Source organism: Orussus abietinus, unplaced genomic scaffold, assembly GCF_000612105.2.
Source record: "Orussus abietinus isolate OABI.00-Male unplaced genomic scaffold, Oabi_2.0 scaffold17, whole genome shotgun sequence".
In the NCBI taxonomy this organism is placed as follows: domain Eukaryota; kingdom Metazoa; phylum Arthropoda; class Insecta; order Hymenoptera; family Orussidae; genus Orussus; species Orussus abietinus.
In genome coordinates, this window is record NW_019395988.1 from 336131 (window position 1) to 360674 (window position 24544).

A 24544-nucleotide genomic window follows, 5' to 3' on the forward strand; every position below is an offset into this window, starting at 1 on the left:
GAAACGAGTCGAGTTTTTTATTCCGACCGACGCCCTCCCCGACGTCGCGACGTTAATACCCCTCCCCGTCCCTTTATATCGAGTCGCCCTGCATTTTACGGAGTCTCCCGCAAAACCGCGAATTTACCTCGGACGTTGGAAAAAGCGAGCGGCGAGGGAAAACTCGTCCTTTCCCCCGTTTCCCATTTTTCCATCCAGAGATATCGGCCATGGTATTTTTCCCCCCGAGCCCGAACCACTTGATGTCCCTTCCCAATTTAACAATTTCATAATTTTTAATTCACGATTCGTCGTTATATACCCTGCGGAGTGGAAAAATCGAGGGCTTTTAGCGTGGCTCATTATTTAGCAGCCCAGGGAACGAGCGATTTTTATACAGACGGTTAATGGAATTTTAATCGGGTATCGATTTTCCGGAATCCGGGGAAAATAATATCGGGTCGTTTTATCCCCCAAAAAGGGGTTTGCGCCGCCCATATTTGTGGCTTTTTTAATTCCATTTTTGTCGCGAACATGGACATTTTTAACGCGAAAATGGTCTCTGATGCGATCGCGACTTGCTATGTTTCTTTGTTTTTGTAATTACATGTACGGAAAGAGACAAAATTCGGGACGGGGTGTAGGTCGAGTCTTATTCTTCGGGGGGCGAATTTTGGCCGTTTTCGGAATTGCTCCGGTTTCAAGGAGGGGGACGTGCAATCTCGTCGTTCTCTTGATTCGCGCAAACGAAATTCGGCCCGCCCGGAATTCTGATTGGCCATTCGGCGAATTCGCGAGCTCCGCTCGTAACGCGGCATCGGGTAGAAAAGTGCATTCGCGAGTGCAGGGAAAATTCCACGTGTACACGCGCGATGCGTGATGCGCGTTACAACTTTACGACCTGTCGCGTTAACGAGGTGTGCGGAATGCTCGCTAATATACGTACGATGTCCGGCCGAATTCGTCCCGAATTTGTTGCGATAATTAAGCGGCGTCGGTCGTTTCTCGTCCCGACCTGGAAATTCATTTGTTCCCCGTACACATTGACGAAAGCCTAGTTACCCCCGAATTTACGGTCCAGCAATAAATACAAGGAAAATGCAAAAATTAAAAATCGAAGAATCGCAGAAATTACAACAATCACGAGATTCGGAATATCTCTGCGATTCGTTCCGAGATTCGTGCCCAAATTTACGTTGCACAGGCCGGACGCGGATCGATCCTGGGGGCGGTGAATTTAACTTTGAACGTTTTCCAATGACGGAGGAGGTCAATTAAGCGCGTCAAGCTGGATATCACGAGTTTCTCCGAGTCACAATTTCACGTGCAATTACAATCAATCGATCACTGTCCATCGGACGGTCCGCGTGGCAGGGCTCGAGCGTGCTTCTCGCTCCTCCGATCCGTGGAACTTTGCGATGCCCGATTCGATATATTAACGTTAGTAAATTCAATATCGAACCGTTCCGCTCTTACGAGCGATTACCCCTGCGCGCCCAGTGGTCCAAAACGCAATTTCAATATACTACACTCAAGTGATATAAAAATTACGAAATGTGTATAAAGACTTGAAGTGTGAGATCACAAAATGTACAGAATCTTTGTCGTCCTAACGATGCATTTTGGACCACCGGCGAGGGTGCGCAATTAAATGCGCCGAGTGAGACGTCACTCGTTACGCGAGTTTGCGACTTCACGTGCAATTGGGAGCGATACGTCGTTAGAAACGGAGTCACGAGTTAGATAAGAGGTTATCTCTGCCATGCGGGGGCGTCCGGTGACTTCAGCTTTACTCATTGTCGTATCTGGAGCAGCATCGACCCTGCACCGCGCGGATGTATCACGGACGCGTCACGGACTCTGTACGGATGTCCGAATCGGCCTTTGCTCTAACTCGAGGGTCCAAGTGCGCGGCTAATTACGCAAATTCCGGGCGTTTCGGGAATACGCACCGATTTCGATGCATCGAGGGTCGATTTCGATGCACTCGGGGTGCATCCCGAAACGCGACGCTAATTACGGACGGGACTCCTGGGGTGAGCGAGAGGGACGATCGCACGTGGAACCGCAGTTAGTCGACCGCTTTATGCTCGAGAGAGAAAAGAAGTCCTTTCGTCGAGATGGCGGAAGACAAATGGAAAATCTAAACGACGGTCCTGCATAATGCATGGGGCGAGGGACCCCCCCGTCGGCCTTAAGACCCCCCTCGTTAACCGCGGCGGAGGAGGTCGCCCCCCAGCGGCCGTTCTTTTGAGCCTCGGAGTCCTCGGAAGGATGAGGTTTTTTTTTTTATTTTCCCTGAATCGGCGCCACTCGCCCCTGGAAGGCGCCCTTAAATAAGGGATCAACCGTCTCTCTTTTCGCGACATTCGGGTAAGCGATCGAAACCTCCGAGGAGCTTGCGGGGAATTTGACGATTTTGAAAGAAGTTCACGATGTATCCCAGATCGCCGCTGGAGAGTAAGTTTAAAAGGTTCTTTTTTTTTCTTTCCTTGCAGGAGTGCCAGGAGCCAGGATGGCGTCCCACGGGCTTTACGGCTAATCCCCGAGGACGAGCTCCGGGACCACTTTGCCTTCCAGGATGAGAGCCACCCTGAGGATCCTGGCGTTGGTCGCCCTGTTCGGGCGTCCCGACGCGTGGCCCCAGGACCCCATTCCACGGCTGCACGTCAAGCATCGTGAGTCACTGCACTTTTATAATTCGGGATTTGCATTTTTCGCAGAAGAATTGTACGGGGGGAACGATGAGAATTTGCGGAGACGCGCCGATCGATCGGCGCCGCCATTTTGGTGCACGGTCGAAGGTCGACGTCCCTTTGTCCATCGGGGACGGGAAGAGGCCTTCTCTCGACTCGATAATCCCGAAACGAAGGCCGATCGCCGGTGGCCGGCTCTTTGAAAATCGGTTAACCCAGCCGAGCCAAGTCGCGCTTTGATGCGACCCGCGACAAATATTGGCCCGACGCCGGAGCTCCGGCAAATTCTATCGAGCATTCGATTACGGGGCCGGTTGGCGGACGAGGTGATTCCGGGCGAGCCAGGGAACCGGAAAACCAACGTCCACTCGTCGGTCTCCGTCACGTCGGATTTGGAGCGACGAAACGAGTGCAGTTGGATCGGATCGGAGCGAGCGATCTCGGGACGGAAAGGGCCGGCTCGTTACCTCGGCCGAAGAAGAAAGGGCTGGAGGGCTGCCAAGGAGGAACACCTCGTCCTTAATTAATTTCCCGAAAGCGCCGAGGGGTCCTTCGGGTGGATCGAGCTGGGTTCGCGCAAGGTGAGGGAAGAGCCGGTGGGCTTACGGTGTTACGAACGTGTCATATATATATACGAAATTTCGGGACTTTCGACAGCGTCACTAGGTTCTCCATAATCACGTGATAATGGAAAGTTTTATATATATTTTGACTTTATGGTATTAAAATATGTTAAGATTTCTCGTATTAAAATTAATATATAAATTTCTACCCGTTGGGGGGAAATGGTCGAAATGGCCCCGGGGGCAGAAAGAAATGGAGAAAGAAAGCAGGGGATGTCACGGGGGTCGGTGTTAGTCGTGGGGGCGCTCGGCCAGGAAACCGAGAGGAAAACCACGGTATGTAGGTTACCGTTCGCGTTGCAACGACAGAAGCCGTACGGTTGCGGGCACCGTAAGCTCGTTAGGCAATCGGACGCGGAAAACCTTCCAAAGGCCGCGGACACCGAGCCCGGACCTCTTTGAGCGGCCCTTTCCGATCCCTCGCTGGATTTCCCGTCGGGCAGGAAAGAGGAAAAGGAAGAGAAAAAACGATACCGACTCGAGAGGCACGGTTCCGCGTCGGACGCCACGATTTCAGAGTTCCCGGTTCCGCCATTTTTCCTCCCGATTCAATTGTAAGAATCACTCGTTCCTATGTTATTTCTATCTTCCGGGCATTTTTTCGTCTCTCGCGGAAGGATCGGGACGAGTCAAGGAGCGAAAGTTCCGTCCGTCCAATCGATCCCGGGATTTTTCGCCACCTTCGGCGAAATCGTCTCGCGATCGAAATCTCAACCCGGAAAGTGCACTCGGTCGGGTCCGGTCGATGGTTTTTGCATTTCCCAACGTCCGGCTCGGGGAAGCTTCTCTTCCGATCGCGCCTTATCCATTCATTCGCATTAAAGCGTTCTTTGATGCGCTCCCATTTTTTTTGCGCCTCCCCTCTCTCTCCTCGGGCTACCTTGTAGCATTGTACGCGCATTCTCTTTACGAGCTATAAGTCCCGGAAAGTAATAAACTGCATCCGTCCGTTCGTTCGTTTACGCCGTCCATCTCGACTGGCCTATCCCTCTCCGCTTCCCTTCTTTTTTCCGCGTGTCTCTTTTTCATGGTCGAGTTACCGACTCGCCTTCGAAACTCGACACCCTCTGGATGCTCGTAAGCGTTCCCGGAATGTCCTGCCAATCGAATTACCTCGAGACCCTCCGAGCCGCTCCGGAGTCGATTACTCGACTCTCGGTCCATTCCCGACAACGTCGTCCTTAACGACGGAATCACCGGGGAAATTCTAATCAACGAGAAAAAATGGGAAGTCGAGGTCCTAGATCATCGCCGGACCCGCCGAGGGGAATCGATTCCGATCGATCGGCAAAGACGAACCAGCGGCGGTGCCCCATTTCGTTAGGATTTGATATCGATTCGACTTTGATTTTCTGCCGGCACGACAGGGGCCTCCCGATCGCGTATTCGACGTCCTTAATCGCGCCGCGGACTCGTGAGTGAGATGGAGGACCGGGAGAGAGAAAGAGAGAGGGACACGGCAGAGAAACGAGCTCGTTGTAACGCTTGTTACGCCGCTATTCAGAATCGATGAGCCACTCGAGTTTCACGGTGAAACGACTTTAATGGCCGAGCGAGCGCTGCGGGGAAAGGCACGGTCGGACCTTCTCGGACCTCCTCGAACCTCCTCGGACCTAGTCGCGAATTGCGTGGACAGAGGTGCCCAATCGGGGCACACCGACAAGAGAAAGTGCGACTCGGAGGATGCAAAAATCCGCCTTTTTTTCCCCGACTTAAGAACCGCCTTAAAGTCTCATGGATGCGTCATTTATATACCAAAACGTGAAAATGTATAATTTTTCCCCGACCCAGAATTTATTCCCAATTTCGCGTATTCGTCATGGTTTCCTATGGATGCGTCTCGTGCCTTGGTTTTGTCAAATTCCAGCTGAGTAAGGGTAATTCTCAGGAGGAGGAACCGTCGGCGGAGTCTTACGCGTGGAACTCGGCGTGGCTGTTTGACGAGCAAACACGTGTAACCGTAGTTACGATTGTTCGGCTCGAGAGGAGGAAATTCATAATTAGGGCGAAAATGGCGACGGGTCGGGGGAGTATTTTCCCTTTGGCGCGTTTAAAGGGCTCGTCGGAGACGCGTTTAAATGCATTTCCTGGCGGGCGGGATGGAGGAAAGAGGAGGATAATTGGAGTTGCCGTGTTCTCAATTAACGGACGCGTCGATTCGCGCTCGACGATCGATCGGATCGGCGCGATCGAGTGACGCGCGTCAAGACGCGTCGAGGGCGCGTCGAGGACGCGTCCCCTCGACCGGACGCGTCGCGTCGATTGATCGACACTCGCCGAATCTCGCTTCCGAGTGGAGGTTCTCTCTTTCGTGGACGAGCAAAAGTTACGTCTTCAACGTTGACAAATTCGCAGCGACCTAGTTTTTGTCCCGCAAATCAATTCCGCGCTCTTCGGGGGCCATCGAGGTATTGGAAAAGGCGGTCGATTGGGATTCGCTCCCCGGTCGACAAACCCGACGAGAGAAACGTCTACGCGAGATCGATCGATGGGGGAACGAGAGTCGACCATCGCGCCTCGAGGCATCGGCCATAGGGAGAGGAGCAAAAAGGAATAGAAACGCGCTTACCACCTGGCGAAGGCGAACGTCGCGCCGGCTGGACGCAGAAAACGTAATCGCGGGTACCAACGGGACGAAAGCGAAATCCGGTGGGGTAATATATTTTTGTTAAATTAGCCATCTCGGGACCGGGACCTCCCACGGGGAGAGCGCGGAGCTTTCCTCGAGTCTAAGACAGGAGAACTTGGAATTTATTATTAACCGGCCGTGTCCTGAAGGGAGCGCCGACTTTTCGGTCCTCTACATATTTAAGGGTTTCCGAGAGTGAAGGAAGTGGCTACCTCGGTTCTTCTTTCCTTTTTTTTTGCCCGCCTTCTTTGGGCGGGCGTGTAAGTACCGTTTAGATTGAAGTCTCGGGGTGGGAAGGCCCCCGGTGGAAAGAGGTCGTTTAAAACTGGGCGAGCAAAGTTGGCGTTCGCCGGAGGACGGAAAGGCACCGGCAAAGTGATCACCTCCAAGAGGCACCGCGCGCGAACTACCGGGGGCGAATTTTAATGAACCGATGGGGCAATTCCCCCCCACGGACGGGAGGTCGCGCCGATTAATTGAATTCGCCCGAAAACGGGCGGAAGTCCATTTCCCCGGTGGAGGTGCGCTTAAGTGCATCTCCCTCTGACTCGTGGCGGGTTAAGGGACGATCTTTCCGTGCTCTCTTTTCGTTCGCCGTGTAGGAAAATTTAATAAGTATTATCAGGGCGGCACCGAAAATCGTATGAGAATTATTTCTTCCTTGAAGTCGGTAGAAATCGATTTTCGCCCGAGCGTCGCGGCGCGTCCATTAGAAGGGGCGGGCAAAGTGCACCCCGGCGACTCGGATTCGGGGGCGCCTCTCGACTCGAAAGGCACGAGTCGTCGCGACGGCGGCTTTAACGAGTCCGACGGAGACGCACGCATCGGTGCGCTCGAGATTCACGCAACAGGTCCCTCTCGGCCGGGCGGAAATCGCGTAGTCGGCGAGGACGCCGTCCGGGACTCTTCCTCGATTTCGCGAATCCCGACGTCGCGACGGAGGGCTCGGCGATTATGCGGGCGCGGCGAAACGTAATAACCCGATTGCGGCAGGGATCCTTCCGGGAAATCGCGATCCCCGGAACCCGCGGCGACGTCGGGGCGTCCAAGTGCAATAACGACGTCGCGCGTCCCTCCTCGTCGAACGCGAGAGTTCCTCGAATAAAACGTACGGATGCGTCGCGACGGTCGAATTAATTCGACACTCTCTCTTACGAAACGGGTGTTCGAATAAATCTACCCGGACGTAAACGACGATATCAGAGATTAGAAATCGTCGAAGAAGTATCAATTTCTCGTCCGAGGTTAAGGCGAAGTGAAACTCGCAAATTTAAATCAGTCGACTCGAATAAGACATTTTTTTTTCTAAGGGAATTTTTTTTATCGACGTCGATAGAATTTCCGTGCTTTATTGGCGTATTTCATTTCACCTTAATTTTTGCGATTTTGGAAAGGAGGAGGTCCTTTCCGCCTTTTCGGGACGCGGAAAGGGGATTCCGGATGGCCGCCAGAGTCCTGGCGATTTTCTTCCGACAACGGGACGATTCTCTTTTCCCTTCCTCGAGGAGGAGCACTCCGAGGAACTCCTAGGCCATTCCGTGAACGAGCCTGGAATTTATTCGAGCCGTCGGAGCGCGACGCCCGCGCCGCGACGCCGCCGGGGAACGATGACTTTAAGCTTCTTTTTCCGGGATCGACGTCGGTTGCACTTTCCGGGGATAAGCCGGACCTTGCCTTCTTCCTTCCCGAGAGCACGTCGCGGCCGTCGCGACGTCTTCGACCCCACGTTTGCGATTTATAGGGACGGCGTGGCGAGGTCGGGAGCGAATAAATTTTTTTAGATAATATATAATTGACATAGTAGAATGTCAAGAGGGACAGAAAAGAGGATCGGATTCGCGCGTGGGAGGAATTTTCTCCGGGGTCTTCGTTAAAAAACGGCGTCCTCGTCGAGGTTCCCACTTCTCCAGGATGAGAACGTCCTCGAAAGAGTCGATCCGATCCGCGCTGCGTCCCGACGCTCGAGGGGGTCCGCCCGTTCGGCGTCCCAGGAGAAGGCCCCGGGTCGACGCCCCCATCGACGCCGTCGTCGTCGCGCTCCGTGACGATCATTCCGAGACGTGCTTCCGGTGTCCTCGCTTTAACGATCTGAGAAAAAACGAGGGAGGAGGGAACTCCCAGGGGAAGGCCTTCGGCAAATTCCGCGGGTCACGAAACGAAGTAAAGCCGGGATCCGGAGAGGACGCGATCACGCGTTAAAGTTTCAAATTATTCGGCGCACCCTGTTTGGAGTACAGTTTTGTATTTTAACTATTCGGGATATATATGCGACCCTCTCATAACACCTTAAGGGAAACCGGAAGGGAGGAGAGCTTTCAGGGGATCTCGACCAGACGTCGAGGTGCGAAGAGCGAAGTGGGTTCCCAGCAGCTGAATAATGCCACGTAGGTAAAACGCGTGCTATCTCGGGTCGCGATAAGTCAAGAGACCCGCGACTCGCAAATCTCCGCGGATACGAGCCCCTGAAGGCGACGCTTTGGGGCCGTACGCGTGCATCCCAATAATTTGCATAATATTTATGCAGCTCGAAAACGCGCGCGAGGCACGCCCGCGTCGCCGAGTCGCGACTAGGCGCGACTAGGTGCGACCTTATCGGACTATATCTGGACTTCAGGATTTTCATCTTTCCCCCCGCCATCGCTCTTACCTTGATCGCGATCTCGCGGTGCTCCTCCAGGAAATATAACTTTTCGTCCCAGGGAATTGCACGTCGACGAAAATGGAAATATGCATAAATTAAATGCACGCTCGAAGACGAAGGTGGAAAAGAAAATGGCGAGGTGCACGCAAATAGTGCATCGCTCGATAGCCCGATTTTCCGAGCGACGTTCACTCCTGTAATGAATTTCTACACTTTCGCCTCGCAACGGAGAATAAAGCGAAATAAAATGGAGAAACCGCGAAGCGGTACCGTAAAATCGAGTCGAACGGGTTGCCGATCGGGGTTTCCTCCCGAAGAGGGCGAAGGGAGAAGGAAGGCGTCTCGACGCCCGAGGCGTCGCCCCGCGTTACGTTTGTCTCGCGACAAATGCAACGCAAATTGCGGTGCATTAGCGTAAACGAATGCGGACGAGTTCGCGAGTATGCAAAGCGGCCGATGTGTATGCATGCTGCGGCGGGCAATATTAAATTGCATCCGAGTGCACGTAGAGAGGCGCGAGCCGGGGAGGGAGGAAAGAAGAGGAAAATAGAGGAAAAGAGAGGAAAAGGAGTATTCCTCCGGAGACACCGCGGTCGGCTGCCTTTGCGAGTCGACGGGACGGCTAAACGACGAGGACGAAATTGCGGACAAAGCTCCTCGACGACGACGGATCGAGGAACGAGGAGGTCCGTAAACCACCCTCGAGGATCCCTAGGGAGGAGCCGGGAAGCCGAGCCTCTATTTGCCTGAATATGGAGGAGGTCGAGGACGAGAGGTCCACTCGGAGAATGGCGAAAAGTGGCTCGAGCGTCCGCCTTTTGTTGCCGAGAGGGACGAGACGTCGCGACGCCCGTCAAACGGCGACGACCTCGACGACGCGCGTCCCGATGAAAATTCCCGGCCACTCCTGGAAATCCTTGGGAGATGCGTAGGATCCTTTCCGTTTGCTCGAAATAAATAGACCCTTAAACGGAAATCCTATCGGAATGCACGCGTTCTGTTAATTTCACGAATTCCTCTGCCTTGGCCCGGAAAAGCTGAATCTCTCCCGGGCGGTCTCTTTGTCATAAATAAGCCGGATCTCGAAGGAGAATCCCAGAGCTTAGGGAATGCGAGGTCGGAAGAAACCGGAAGCTGCTTTGCTTTGACACCGATTTAATTAACGTAAGCGTTTCATGCCCCGTTCAGGACCTCAACGCGTCAATTCCTTTCCCGCGTAATGCCCTTGCCAAGTCTTGGATCCCGGGTAAGTCGACCGCGTTATTAATTAACTGATTATTTCAATTACTTTCGTTGCCGTCTTAATTCCGAAGTTGCATCTAATTTATTCGAGTTCGTTTGAGTCGGGTAATTATTTATTTTGTCAGGGTGGGAAACAAGGTCTCCCGAAAGTTACCGGCAGCTTCCGCCGCCCTTAGCTGCAATTACTCCACCCGATCCCTGGCAGATCCAAATTCGGGAGTAGTTTACCTTCCTCGGCCCGGGGCTAGGGCGATATTGGCAGCCCGGAGTCCTTTGGGCGTATTAACCGTGCAATGTACAGCCGGTAAGCCGACCAATCGGGGCAACCCCTGTTCGATCTGGATTTCTCGCCTCCTTCGTTGAAAATGACTCTGCCTCGTTTGTCTTTGACACGCGACTCGGCAGGTCGCGCGAACGATTGCGAACAATTAGTCGGGATCTTCTCACGGGGGCCCTGAGAACGGGAGCGCACTTCAAACTCGCACCAATCGCTGGGAAGGCGCCTAATCCGCCGCGGATCGGCCGGCCGATCCCACGGGTTCCCGCGGGACCCGCGGGAATACCTGTTCCCGTCTTCGAAACGCAACGCGAAACCCCGGTAGACGTTTTAGAGACGCCATCGGGCTATTTAATGGGGAATGTTAATGTAGAAATTAAGCCTCGGAGTGGGCAACATGCAAGCGGATATAGCGATATTGTTAATTTACCACCCTCGGGCACCGAACCTCGATATCGATATAGGATGAATCCATTCTTGAGTTCGTAAGGATTTTCTTCGCATACGAATAGACTCGCATGAACAATTTCGCAAGGATGAATTTTCCATAAAGGAGACGCTCGGTTTCCTTCAGGCAACGTGGACTTCTAATGGGTTCCTCGATGATTTCCAAAGAAGGGGGCAAAAAGAGGACGGAAGGAATTATCCGAGGAAACGAGAACGGTTACCGATAGGAAGAAGTCGCTTCGAACGATCCCGCGTCCTACTTCTGTCTCTTTTTCTTTTCCCTCCTTGTTCCGCCTCTTCGACGACGTCGAGGACTCTCGGAAAATCTCTTTCCTCCGGGAGTTTTCCCCGCGGGAGAAGGAGGGTAGAGGTATAAGGAATGTGTGCAACTTGAAAATGAAAACTCGTACCGCCGTTTACCCAAGGAGGAAAATTTCCCCCTCGGGCTATACGTTCCGGAAAAGCGCGAGAGAAAGGGAGAGGTAGGTGCGATAGAGAGAGCGAAGAATTAATAGCGTCCATTTCCGTCATAACTCGGTTATAGATCGACGTGCGAGTCGAGTCGGTTAAACCGTTCAAAAAAAAAAAAAATGAAAACGTATGACAAGATCCCGATGCGTCACGAATCTCCCGGAAATCCGGACAATTGAGCTAATGGAAGAGAATCGATCTCCGCGAATTGCAAGCGGAGAGTGAAACGCGTCGAAACGAACTCGCGGAAAGTGGAAACGCGCATTTGGTCATCGACGAGATAATACCGACGCCCCCCGCGGGGATGTTTGAAAAATTCGGATTTTTTAAAAGATAGACCGCATGACCGCGGCGGAAAAGCCGGATCGCCTCCCCGGACTTTGTCTCCCTTTTTTTTCTTTTGCTCCTTTTCTCTCGCTCTACGTCCGCCGCTTCGTACATAGCGTACCCCGAGGTATATAAAGTATCTCTGCCAATTCTCTAACCACTCTCATTACCACTTCCTCTGCCTCTGGCACTTTCCTCGCCTCCTTCCCCCCTCCGTCTTCCTCTTTCTCTCTCTTCCCTCGGTTCGTCTCTCTTCGGCTTGAAGATAATCGCGCTCGACCGTACGGTCGGCAAATCTCGCGTCGAGTCGCTCGAGTGCCTTAGGGCCAATTCGCTCGAGCACTCTCGCCGGATTCGCGAATCAAAGGGTAAGGGAAAAAAAAGAAAATTGCAAAACCAGGACAGGCCTCTGCGACTTTGTTCATTTCCCCTCTTTCGAAGGGAAACGTCCAGTCCAAACGTTCCTGGGAACGTTTCAGCGAAGATTCTTCCCTGGGATTTATCACCGTCTTTGAGCGCGGTTTAAACATATTATCGGGGATCGACGATACAACGAATGCTAGGACACCGATTTTAAGGCGCACGAAACAAGTCTCGAATTCGATTCGGCGATTCTTGCCGGTTCTCCGAGCGCTTTCATTGCCGTTTCCTGTCCCGGGCGGCACTTTCGACGTCTCGCTCTCGTTTTCGCCGATTCTTTCTCCGATCGTCGCCGGCAACCGGTCGAACCCTTCCACCGGTCGAACCGGTCGAGCGCAATCGTGGGCCAAGAGGCAATTCCCTCGAACGCCTCCCGCGGACGAGACCTAAGTAACCATTAGCCTGAATTCGCGAGGAAGTGCGATTCGCGCCCGCTGCGATTTGCGATAAACGCCCGTGGAAACGATTTCCCGCACTCGAGGCCCCCGCCTTTTGCCCCCTTCCGATATCGCCGTCAATAGTTTCGTCGAGTTTCTCGTGCCGAGATGCCTCGCGCTTTATCATACATTTTTGTCGATACCATCGGGCGATTTCGATCCGAAGTGGCCCTCGTTTTCCCCAATTCCGGGCAATTTCGAGCGGGCGATAAATATCTCTGCAGATTTTTTTTTTTATCACGCCGCGGTTTCCAGTTCCGCCGCGGAAGCGCCGACCGCCGGGGAGGACCGCATTCCTCGGTGGTGCCTCACGGATTCGTGAATGGAGGCAGCGCGTAAGAGAGGCGCTTGGGTCAACTCGTACCAGTTGACTCCGATAATTGCGAGCTCTGCCCGGCCGGAGATCAGAGGGCAAAATGAGCCGACATTAGCCTGTTAGCCCATTAGTCCGAGTCAGCGGCCACCGAACGGGGGCTACCGGCTCCCTCTCTCCCTCTCTCCCTCTATATCCTACCTTTCGCTCAGTTTCCTTTGCGTGGCTCCGTCGATTCTCGCACCGATTCTCGCACCCGAGACCCTGACCAGTTAAGAATTATCCTGACATTTTTTTCAATTTGTACTTTCGGGAAAAAGTTTTTGATGTATCCTAGACCTCGATGGGTAAAAGTCGACGGGTCATCAAATTTCTCGACGCGTCTCCCTTCACCTTAACCTCGCGAGGTGACGATTCATCGAATACCCCCCGCTCGCGTTTTACCGGTCTAATCTCTCGTTATCCGCGCGTCGTTAAATTTCATCTCCTTCCGTCCCGAGGACGCGGTCCCAGGATAGGGGAGGATCTTCTCGGCTATTTCGCTCCTTCCCCGCTATCTCGACCTTATCCCAGGGAGCCATCTTGGCCCCGTCTTCGCCGGATGGAACTAGCGGTCCCGATGGCGAGGACGATGTCCGCGGTGCGTCCTAACGGTGTCCGCGAACCGGAACCGCGGCGGATCGGCCGCTGGAGAGAAGCCTCCGCGATTTGCATATTTTCGCAATCGAGTCGCCACGCAGTCAAACGTCGGTCAAACGTGCCCTCGAGCCATTTCGAGGCCTTTCAGCGTCCAACTCCGAAATCTCGTTTTCTCCCGCTCGTCGGAACGACCTCACAAAAAAAAAAAAAAAAAACGTGTATGGTTTATTAAAAGAAATATGTGTTTCGCGAATGGGTATATCTCGCCCGAAGATCTACGCGAGTTTCTTAATACCTCGTGGCGACGTTTTTACGCGCGGGGTGGATTTCGAGGAGGGGAGGGAGATAAGCGATTTCCGGGCCCTTGTTTGGTCGACGTCTTTTCACCCACCGATCGATGCTCTTTACGGCGTGGGACACCTTTCGAAATGAAAAATGCCTACCGATAACGCTGCCAACTTCTAATCGCGCCAGGTTGCCGCCTTCTCGGCGCGGAAGTACGTTCGCTTTGCGGAGATTGCGGCCCGAAGGTTGCCGTGCTCCCGCGATATATAGAGCCTTATCCGGGGCTCGGGTTTGCCAATAAAGAGCCACTTTCTCGGCGACACGCTTGCCCGAGAGTTCCGCGGCTTGGCGTGGCTCTTCTTCTCCTTTTTGTTCGAAAAAAAGGATTTTTTTTTACTCGGGAATTTTCTCCCGCCTCGGTTTTCGGCGTCCGCCGCCTTTTGCTCTCTGCCCCCCGGGGCCTTTTAATCCTTATTTATGGCGCATGGCCATTCGCCGCGAGACGTCCGCAATATTCTATAGTAGTTCCAAGACCACTCGAGCCTGTTTTTAGCCTCGCATCTAGGCGGTGATGTATGGCTTGAGTTTTCGAAAGTACTCCAAGCCGGACTTTTACGCCCAATTAGGGCCGCTTGAATAATACCGACTGCGATCGGTCTTCGTTTCTCAAAACTTCTCCCCCGTTATCGTTAATAATTTCCAGATTTGTTTTTTATTTCGAGTTTTGGAACGGTCCGTTTCGACGCGTTGGCTAGTATTTGCACTCGTGGGAAAAATCGGAAATCTGGGTATGATGAGCACTTTAAGATTTATCGTAAGGGCTCATAGAGAGTAGATAATGATTTTCATTTATCTACTATTATGGGGGGGACGAGGTACCTCCGACCGTGATAGATCGATAGATGGATCGATCAATCGAGAAAGGGAGAGTCCTCGATCTTGGCACGTCCCCCGGATGTCGTCGATCTTTCTTCGCCAGTCCGACACCGGAAACGCGAGATGCTTCGTAGGTCCGGAAAGGAACCGAAGGGAGGAAAAAGGAACTCGAAATAACTCTTAAATCGAAAAGAGGGAGAAGAGGTTAATTTGATCCCGATGTAAATTTCACGGCCCTCGATGGAAGATTCTTCCCAGGTTGGAGAGACTCGAGAAAGCACCGTCGAGGCACGAGTATATTAACGTTAAATGACAAAAGGCATTCATATCTCACCGATCCTTCTACTCCTCTGCTCGTCGAAGTCACGCTTGTTTATTTCCCTGCCCTCCCCCTTCGGACTTTCTACATATTCCGGCGATTTATGTGCCCGCGGTGCCCCCCGTGGAGCGACTTTCTTTCTCCTATCTCCAGCCGTCGACCTGTCGGAAGAGATGGCATTTTTACAGATTTTTTTATTCCCGAGGAAGGTGTTTCGAACTAACCGGTGAAAAAAAAAAAAAAAGGAATGGAATAAACGCGGCGGTTTAGAGGAGAGCGGAGGGAGAGAGAAAGTTGGACGCGGTCCACGCAGCCTCCGACCGATTGCCCTCCGGAGCCCAGACGAGAGGAGGTGTCCGAACGCGGAGAAAATAAGCGGAATAAAAGTCGGAAGCGTTTTAGAGGAGACGGAAAGAGGAGGAGTCGTCCGACCGGTCGGAGACCCTTTCGTTCGGTCGACTGCGGTGGCGTTTTCCCCGTTCCGGACGGCTCGTCATTGGGGTTCTCTCTCGTTACCTTCCTCTTTTCCCTTGACGACTTTTCCGCGCCCTTTCCGCGAATTCACGGCCGCGGAATTATTCATACGGCGGCGCGATCGCGCGGACGTTCGGCGCGCACGGTGCCACCGATCCCCGATCGTACGTCGCGGTGCGTTACGTGCTCGTCTTTCCGCGTACGTGCCGCCGCGCGGAACGGGCCGCATCGTGCACGCACGGGAATAACGCCCGAGCCGACTCCCTCGTCGATCGATCCGTCACGAGCTCGACGCAGCATTCCCGTTACGGAAATCGCCCGTTCTCTTGTATTCCCTTTTATCTCCCCCTCGATTTATTTATCTCCTCCGAGCTTTTCCATTTCGATAATTTTTCTTCGATCTTCTAAGAGTATCTTCGACGATTTCGAGAGTCCCGCGGCCGCGGAGTTGCGGAATTCGAACGGGGGCGAGCGCGTTCCGCAGCCTTCTACGTCGTGCCCGGGTACTCGGGAAGTACTTTCCTTTATTACCGCCCCCGCGGACGGCACCTACTCACCTGGCTCGCTCTCGGTCCCGCTAAATTTATATAACCCGCGTTCAATCCCCGCTCGTACCGAGCGGGGGTTAAAGCTTTACAATGGATCCCGCCGATAAAACCCGCCGTCGTTCGGGGGGCCCCATCGGGCCCCGATATCGAGCCAGGCGCGGATGCGAATCTCCGTCCACTTCCGGTTTGCGGATTCGTCCGGATCCGGCGAAGCCCGGAAAATCGTCGCACCTGCCGCTATCGGAAATATTTGCATCGTCGCTTTTAAGCCTGATTCGAGAATTTTGGGTAACGAGAGGTTACGAGAAATTACGAATTATGGAATGGGAATTGCAAAGATGTACAAGGTCTCGGTCGGGACGCTTTCGGGTCCCACGGGAAAAGATGATCCCGGACGTGCCGCGTCGTCGCCATCGGCCCCTCGATCTCTCCCGGCGGTCGGCACGTAAAACCGTCGAAACTGCCGCGATAGGGATTTCCTGTCGATAAACCGCGCGGAGGGCGCGACTTATCTCGCCCAGCGAGGAGAGATCCGCCCCCGGGTCCGTGGCTCAATTATTTTCCTCCTCTGGGGCTCCCTCCGACGTCGAGAGCGCCGCTCGACTGTTCCCTGCTCTTCCCTGCGGTGGAGGCGCGAAAATCGGGTGCCATTGTTCTTGCGATCGAAAATCGAGCGTCATTGCCTGGTTATCGAAAATCGGGCGCCATTGTCCTCGCGATCAAAAATCCGCCGTCATTGCCCCGCGATCGATCGAGCCGCGGATAGTTCGCCGCGGTTGTCGGTCGCGGGAATCGCGAGGGCTTTTCGGGCTCGCAGCCGGGACGCGAATCTGTTTTTTTTCCCCCGCAGCCTTCCTTCGATTCCGCCGGACTGCCATCGGTTCTGGCAAGCCCCGAGCTCGGTTTTAGGTTGGCCGTCCGCCAAGTCCGGGGCTCTCCCTGGAGATGGTCCCTACGTGTGTCGCGGCCCTCGTCCTCGTCGGTGTGCCAGTCCCCCACGGAGGCGCGTATTACGTCTCGCCCGGCGCGACCGGACCCCGGGGAAAACGAGAGACGGGATGGGAAAACGCGGACGGAAAAAATACCGCCAGCCAGAAATTCATCCCGCGGTGTCCCCGTCGGCCGGCCGAGAGATTCCGCAAATTCGGCCCCTCTGACTTTTGCATTTTGTTTGGCTTTCGTTGGACGATTCTCTCGATTTCGGCTCCAGGGCAGCGACTCGGTGGCGAGGTCGAATTCCGTGGTATGCCTACGAGGAGGGACACGATACGGTCCTTCCTCGAGGACGAGGGAGAAATCGGCCGACCATCCGGAAGTGACCGCGGAAACGTCTCCTCGGATTGTAGGTAACCGTTATCGGCGCATGTTTCGCGACTCAAAGGGCGAAATCGAAGGAGGGGATCCCACGTGCCGGGAATAACGTCTGGCCCGGACGTGACGGGAAAAAGCATTCGGTCGTTCCCCTTCGAGGATGACTCCCGATCTCGTAATTTCCGCCGGTTTCCGTGATTAACGAACGATCCCGGGAGAAATTCTAATTATTCCGCCGAGCCGTCCACATATTTTGCAAGTGGAGTGGGTGACTCCCTTTGCACGTTTTATCGACATTGTTGCGGCGACCGACTCGCCTCGTACGTGTCGGGCGACTTTGTAGAAGAAAAGAAAATAAATAAAAATGCGGCGACGCGTGACCGCTCCAATTGCGAAATGAAAAATGAAACGGTGCAGGGCAGCCGGTAATTCGAGATCCCCGGAGCGGTAATTTGGTTTTATTTAAAGCAGGAGAAAGTACGTGGGCATCGTGTGGGTGGGTCGCCGAATACGGCGCGGACGTATCGATTATCGGTGTCGAACTCGGCGTCGAACATCGAACGGCATCGAGCCGGTCCCTTGGTGGAAAGATTGCTCGCGCCAAGTATCCCGAGCTCGAACAAGGTCGGAGTTAAAATCGTTACGGTCACGCGATACGGTCATTAAGTCGAGTCCCGACTCTCCCTCTTCCGAGCTTCTCCTTCCCGTCGGTGAGTCGGCGTTCGGGAAAAATGCGAGGAAGTCCCTGAGGTCCGGCACGAACCCGAGGATCCGGTTTGGTCCTCGAGGAAAGTCCTTCGAAAGAGCGCTCTTCTTCTTCGTTCCCTCGTTCGACGCAGAGACGGGAAAAAGACCCGAAAGAGAACTCTCGTCCGTTTTCTTCCTCTCGGCGCGTCTTTGCGACGACAAATCCTCCTTCGCTTTGCGTTCATTTTTAATTAACCCGGTAATGTTTAAGGGGAAAAAAAAGGAACGATCGTTTCAGGGCTCTAGAGGTCCAGAACGGGGTTGAGGTAAGCGGGCGGAATGTACTTGGCGAGATATCGGAGGTTCTTTATTTCGTTGATCGAACTTGTCGGATATTCCGCGATGTCCACTTCCGGGTGTATTTTGCGGATGGGCCTTTAACCCGGATTTCCAGGCTGCGGATACAAAGCCGATTACCGCGACCGCTAATGGATCTCTTCTTCGGTGCGGAGATACCGCACCGCGGACCGCTTCGGACCGTTGTGGACCGTTGCGGACGCGCCTGGACGATTGTTAATTACCCATTGGCGCGTTACGCGGTTTGTAGTACTGTACAGAGGTTGTACGTATTTACGTATCGGCCAGTCGATCTCCGCGTCGCCGACCCTCCTAGTGCTCCAAGTTTGCCAATTTTGGAGCGGTTCCAGGTCGTTCGAAAGCTCTTCCCCGACACCTACCGGACCGCAGTACCGATAATTCGATAACTTATTAATTTGATAACTCCCTCTGGTACCTAGTCTAGTCTCTCCGGGTGCTTCGGTTTAAAGGTTTGGCTCAAAACCAAACATTGTCCTAAAGACCCTCGATACCGTTTAAAGGAGCTTGGCGCAAAACTCTTCACGCGATCTGGATAGCGTTACCCTCGAAATCTAAAATAACCTAAAGATGGCTAAAGAAGAAATATTCGGTATTTTTGGAAATTGGTTTCTGGAAGGCTCAGCAAGCAACGTACGTACCTCGTCTGAAAGGGGTTACAATTTTCCGGTTAACTTTTGGAGAGGAAAGTTTCCCGAGCATGAAAGTTGATTTCTGGAGAGAGGGTCGCGGAATTGTTTCGCGTTCAGCCATTTCGGAGCGGCCCGGTCTGTCCCTGGTTTTCAAACCGGAAACGAGTTTACATTCTCTCGTTTCCGCGCCAAAAACGTCGCCGCTGGTGGGTTTCCACGCTCAGGAGGAAACATTGCATCGAACGTTGGTTTTTGGCGTTCGGATATCTTGCAGCGTCCGTCGAGGCTCCTCCGAGTTTTCCGCGGAATTTTCCGAGTTCACCCGAGAGGTATTTTCGTAGGAAAAAGTAAATTCCCCGGAGGCGGGTAATGCAATGAATTATTCACACGTGGAGAATTAACAGGGCGGCGTTAAGGGATGTGGATTAGCCGAGAAAATTAAGAGAATACTAGATTTCAAATTCCGCGAGTTACATTTCATTCCCCACCCGCTAGAATTTTTCTAAGGTATTCCCCATTTACTGCGTGCGGTTTTTTTTTAGGCGGAACTTGGATCTCGGCTTGTTCGTTTTCCGCGTATCAGTGGATTTTTTCCGGATATCGAAACCTCGTTCCATTTTTCAACAATACCACCGAACGACGTCCTTGGCGCTGCTTTCCCTTCGAGAGTTTCCCCAGCAAGTGCTTTTCCCGATTTTCCGAGTGCCGCAAATTAAACCCGACGACAATTTCGAGGGGCCACATTTTTCCGCCGAAGAATTGCCGGTTAAATTCTGCGGCGAAATTCATTCCGCGCTTTTTTCTGCGAATGAACTTTTGGTTTACCGATCAACGTACGCATTTTCTCCCGATTCACGCTCGAGGAAGGGGAACCCGATCCGCGCATGTGCCGTTGCCGCTCGCCGTGAATAATAAATACAGCCGGTAGCGATAAAGTCTTTCCACGTGTTATTACTACGTTACACGCGGTGAGGGAGGAAGGTGGAGGAGCGAGTCCCGCGCAGCTGGACGTGCGTGCGCCCGTGCGCACCCGCGTGTGCGTACAGGCGAGTGGATTCGTATCACGCGAGTTTGCGTGCGAAACTTCTTTCCCCCCCTCCGAGCCGTCCGCTCCCACGCCGCCGTACTTTAATCCGCTAACTGTGGCATTTTAATTCCCGGTTCCCCGGGTGTGCATATTATTTTCATAACTCAACTCACCCCTTTGACTCGGCCGAATGACTCACAACCCCTGGAGGTACGAATTCAGCGAAAAATCGACCGACGACTTCGGGAAGGGGCGGAAAAGTTTCGGCTGCCGAGGTTTTGAAAACGCAAGAATACCGCAAGCGGGCCATCCCTTATCTCGGTGGACTAATTGCCGTTCCCTAGTCTCCTTCCATTCTATCTGGAATACATTAAGCGTCGGTCGTAAAATGGATTCCGGAATGGGGCGTCCGTTGCGGAGGGTCCGCGCGTTTCTCGTAAACGCTCGGCGCACTCGGTACGTTTCTGAACTCTCGACCCGCCTTAATAAAGCCGAAGCTCGGCATTGAAATTCAATTCCGCGCTCTGCGGAATTGCCGAGAGGTTCGGCGTCGGAGAGGAAATTGTCCCTGGCGATTATCCCGAAGGACAGGGAGCGACCCGGAGGAAGGACGCCTTCCGGGAAACCGGGCGACGCGCAGGTGGAGGCGCCTAGGCGTCCAGGGAAGCGTCGGGGCACGGGGCGAGAAAACACCGACAATATTCCGGGGAAGGGAATAATTAATAGCCCGGAATTTCTCCGCTCCGGGAAATCCTCGCGTAGCTGCATGCGCGACACGCGGCCCGCGCGGAAATTGCGAGTCGTCGCCATCTTGGAATCGCCGGGCGGAAGGAAACGCTCGCGAGAACACGAAATGCCGACTTTTGCCCCATTTGTCGACAACTTTTCTCTTTTCCGCCCTTGCGGAACGGAAAACATTTTCCGCTTAACATGCGAGGTGCGTCCGATCGAAATTTCTTTCAATTATCGTTAACGAGAAAATCCGAAGAGTAGTCTTATCCGAAAGGACGCCGAGAAGGGAGGGTGCAAAAACTTGCAACTGCATTGTCCACCGTTCGAGATAAATGCAGGCGTTACCGCGGGGGAGGTCGTTCCGCGCGCGGTTTATTCCGGGCGAGTTTTGCACACAAAGGATTTCCGGGTGTTTTAGATTAAGAGTAGACAGAGAGTCGGAGCGATGCGCCGAGAATTAGGGAAGCGGTTTCCGGAAGTCCTCACGTTGCGGCGTTTTTGGCAGGCCTGAAAATTCCGGCAAGATCTCCCCAAAAACGGGACGACATTTCCGCGTAATTTCCGCGCGAAGTCGTGCCTCGGGTTCCGTCTTGGACGCGTTTGTTCCGCGGCGGCCGTTTTCGCCCCCAGCAGACGGCGCACGCTTCGGAGTTGCGGCCCGATTCTCGCGGGTCGCGGTTTCCGCGAGTCGTAAACATCTCCGAGTTTCCCCGGCGTCGTTGATTCCCGGTCTCTTTGCCCTCCTTCGCGAATTACTCTCGGCGAACTTCGGACGGCTCCGAGTGCTCGGAGGAATTTCAATTGTTCCTAATTCGGCCCTCGTAATTAGCCCGGTAAATAATTCGCCGGGCGAAAGAGCGATCTCGAGAAGACGTTAACCGCGGCCGGAGGAGAGCCGGGAGTTTCGTCTTCTTCGGAAGAAATTTTCCCCGTTCTCCATTTTTCCCCTTTACAACGCTTATCTTGGAATTTTCCGGCTACCTTTCTCATTTTCTTTCCCCAAAATTTAAACCCCCTGGGCGTCGATCGAATCCGCGATTTTCCACCGAACTCCTCCCCTTCGTATCGCAAAACGATATAAACTTTACGATCGGCCTCCGTTGATCCCGCGATCGAATTGGCCCGGTTCCATCGCATCTGCCCTATTTAACCCTTAACGTCCTCGTCGACTTATCCGCCTCGTAAAAATTCCGCCGAATTTCCAAGCCATCGATTCTTCGACAAAACCGATTCCCCCCGGGTTCGGCTCCTCGAAAAGGACTCGAAAAAAATTTCGGGATGAAATAAACCGATGTAACAAAATAACCGGCGGAAACTGCGATCCCCTTTCTAACCCCGAAATTACTCCACCCTCCGTTACAACCAACTTCGCGTAATTACGTCGCCGCCGAGCCACCCTCGAAAGCAAAAGCATCACTTTGCGCCCTCCTCCCCCTTCCCGTCTGCAATTCGATTTCCTCCCGTGCATCCTCCCGGAGGAAATTATAAATTCATAGATGCGTATCGTAATCACGATGCTTCCCCGGTGAAATATCGCTGGAAGAGCCAGAGCATCTAGATAGGGCCCTGCATTTCGCGTCTATCATCCGCGCCGCGATCTCTCGTCGCGGCCCGGGTTATGCGAGCTTATTAACGCGGCGATTATGCGGATCGGGTGCGGAATAAACGTCGGGGCGAGCGCGTGCTCGCGCATTTGCGCGTCTCGGTAATTGCGCGCCGCGAGTGCGCCTGGAAATGCATCCTTCCTGGAAGCCCGCAAACGATCGAAAGTAAATTGAATTCTTCCCGCAAAGAATTGTTTCTCGCAACGATATACGTTTGATTCGGTCGACTAATAATTTTTCTCGGTGTGTGGTCCGGCCGCGTCCATTAGCGCGTTCGGCGAGTTGATCGATACGGCGCGAGTGGATCGGCGTCGGGCGTCGCGGCGTCACCCCATTGGCCGCCGTCTCGCCGGGGGTAGTCGGTTTCCGCCTCGGAAGGGTCAGGAACGGGTTAGGGAACGGGGAACGAGCGGCACCGGTTGGTACCACCTTATCTTGCGTGACCCGATGATTCACCGACTCGGCCAAGCCTGCCAACTGTCCGGGTCGACGTCGACTCTGCGGATCCGACAGAAACCGAGTTTCCGCAAACTCGTCGATGTCAGGCATCGATTCGCGATCGGCCCTCGACATTCCTCGCATTCCTAACTTCGAAATCGGTCCGAGGTATCCGAGTCCGCGGACGGGAACCGCAGGGGATTTTTAATCATTTTTTTAATTAGTATACAGCCACCTTATTCGGCTGATAAGATTTTAAGCAAATTGGTACACACGATTTGGAGAATGAGTGGAGAAGAAGTTTGTCGGCGGCAGATGCGGCGCTGAATGCGTTGAAGTGGCGGAGGGGAGAGCTCGATCGATTTGGCGAGGAAAGAATCTACAACTGCACGGCATAAAATATTATCGTCGCCGTTATCGGGTAGCGTTGCAAGCTTCTTTCCGCCGTTTTCGCCGTAATTTCAATTGAACTCGTAGATACGTACCTAATGACGCCGTGCGGAGGCAATTGCCGGCCGCGATGCGTACGGCTACGCGGCACGAGCATTCCGGATGATAATCGCGGAAACAATCGGCGTTTAACGAAACGACGAAGGTAGTCACCCCATTAACGGTATAACGGTCGTTGATTCACTTTGCCATCGAGTCATCGTTGCCAAGGGCCGGGTAACCATTTCGCGTTAATCCCTCGTCGAGTAACCGAAGTCGCCCCATGTGCGGAACAATTGCTGCGTAAAATGGCGATCGCGGTTATCGCTGGAATTATTTTCTCGCTGATTAAGGCGATGCGAAAGTGGCGGTCTCGTTTATGAAACTTTCCCCCGCGCGGGGTGCAGCGAATCGTTTGAAATTTTACCACGTAAATAATGATATATATATTTTTTTTCTCTCAACACGGAGGAGCGGAATTTCCGTTGCGTCTTATTTGGCAGGAAAGAGCCAGTGCGCGAGAAAGAGGCGAGGGAGGGCGAGAGGCTCCTTGGGATCGCGTCGGGAAGGAGAAGTTCGCCTAAAAGCTCTCGGAGTTGGCAATTCCGAGTTCGGCCTCGCGTTTCCAGGATCGGCGAGTCCTGGCGGCAGGACGAGGCGAGAAGGAGGAAAAAGAGCCCGCAGCTCGAATTGGTTTCGCGGCACGCGGCCGCGCTCCATTGACCGACACAATGGCCGCCGGACAAAAGCGAGCGACAAAGAGGTCGCGGAGATAAGAAAACGCAAAGAAGCGAAACTTTAGAGCGGGCCCTCGGCGGAACGTAACCCATTTAGCCCCGATAACGAAAGCCGCCGTCCCGTCCTCGAGAGCCTCCCCAAATCGATGCCTCTACGTGTGCGCCGATACGACGCGCCATTTTCCCCGATGAAGAAACAAGGATAGACGGCGAATCGCGAGCCCTCTCCGTCTCGGCCTCTCGAGACGAAAGAGACCCTCGACTTCGCGAGCAAATTCCCTCCACCTTCGAACCCTTCGCTCTTTTCGTCCATCCTGGAAAGGAAAACTGATGGGAGATCTTTCGAGGTTGGATACGGGAATTTCCGGTGTTTCTCGATTTCTGGAACTCCACCGTGAGAAAAAAAAATTAAAGTGTCATCCGATCAACGAAATATCTCTTTGCAAATTTCCACCTCTCGAGGCATTGCCTCGAAACCGAGTCGGCGTCCTCGCGGAGATTTACGGGCAGCCTCGACGCGCCGTGTGCACCTTGATGCACCTTGATGTACCTTGATGTACCTTGCTGCACCTTGATGCACCGCGAAGTCGCAACGCGTCGATGCAATCGGACGCTACTACCTCGGGGCTCGAATTAAAGGTCGATTTACCCGCGTCCGTTCCGTATCGACTCGGTACTCGCGCCGTCCCGATGCACTTTGTACTCGGTACCCTCTGTACCCGATTCGTACAGGTGCATCGCGCGAATATTGACACCGGCCACGGGCAATGTTAGTTTTGGGACAACCGCGACCGAATTCACGAGCCACCGTGACACGTTCTCATGGGAAGAACCGCATGTCGAGTCTCTTCCCTGTATTTCACCGGGGAAAAAAAATATTAGCTGACCGAAACAAATATACAGCGTTGCCTGAATCATATTCAATTGGA

The 24544-nt window shown here is 53.5% G+C and overlaps 1 protein-coding gene across 2 annotated transcripts in view; it reads left to right on the forward strand.

The window, feature by feature from the left end:
- Positions 1-24544, forward strand: part of LOC105702407 (semaphorin-1A) — an 87828-nt gene that overhangs the window by 16715 nt on the left and 46569 nt on the right. For both annotated transcript variants that reach the window (XM_012429953.2, XM_012429954.2), the window contains exon 2: positions 2478-2657. In XM_012429953.2, coding sequence (XP_012285376.1) covers positions 2561-2657 — 97 coding nt within the window. In that variant the 5' untranslated portion in view covers positions 2478-2560. The remainder of the gene's footprint in view (positions 1-2477; positions 2658-24544) is intronic.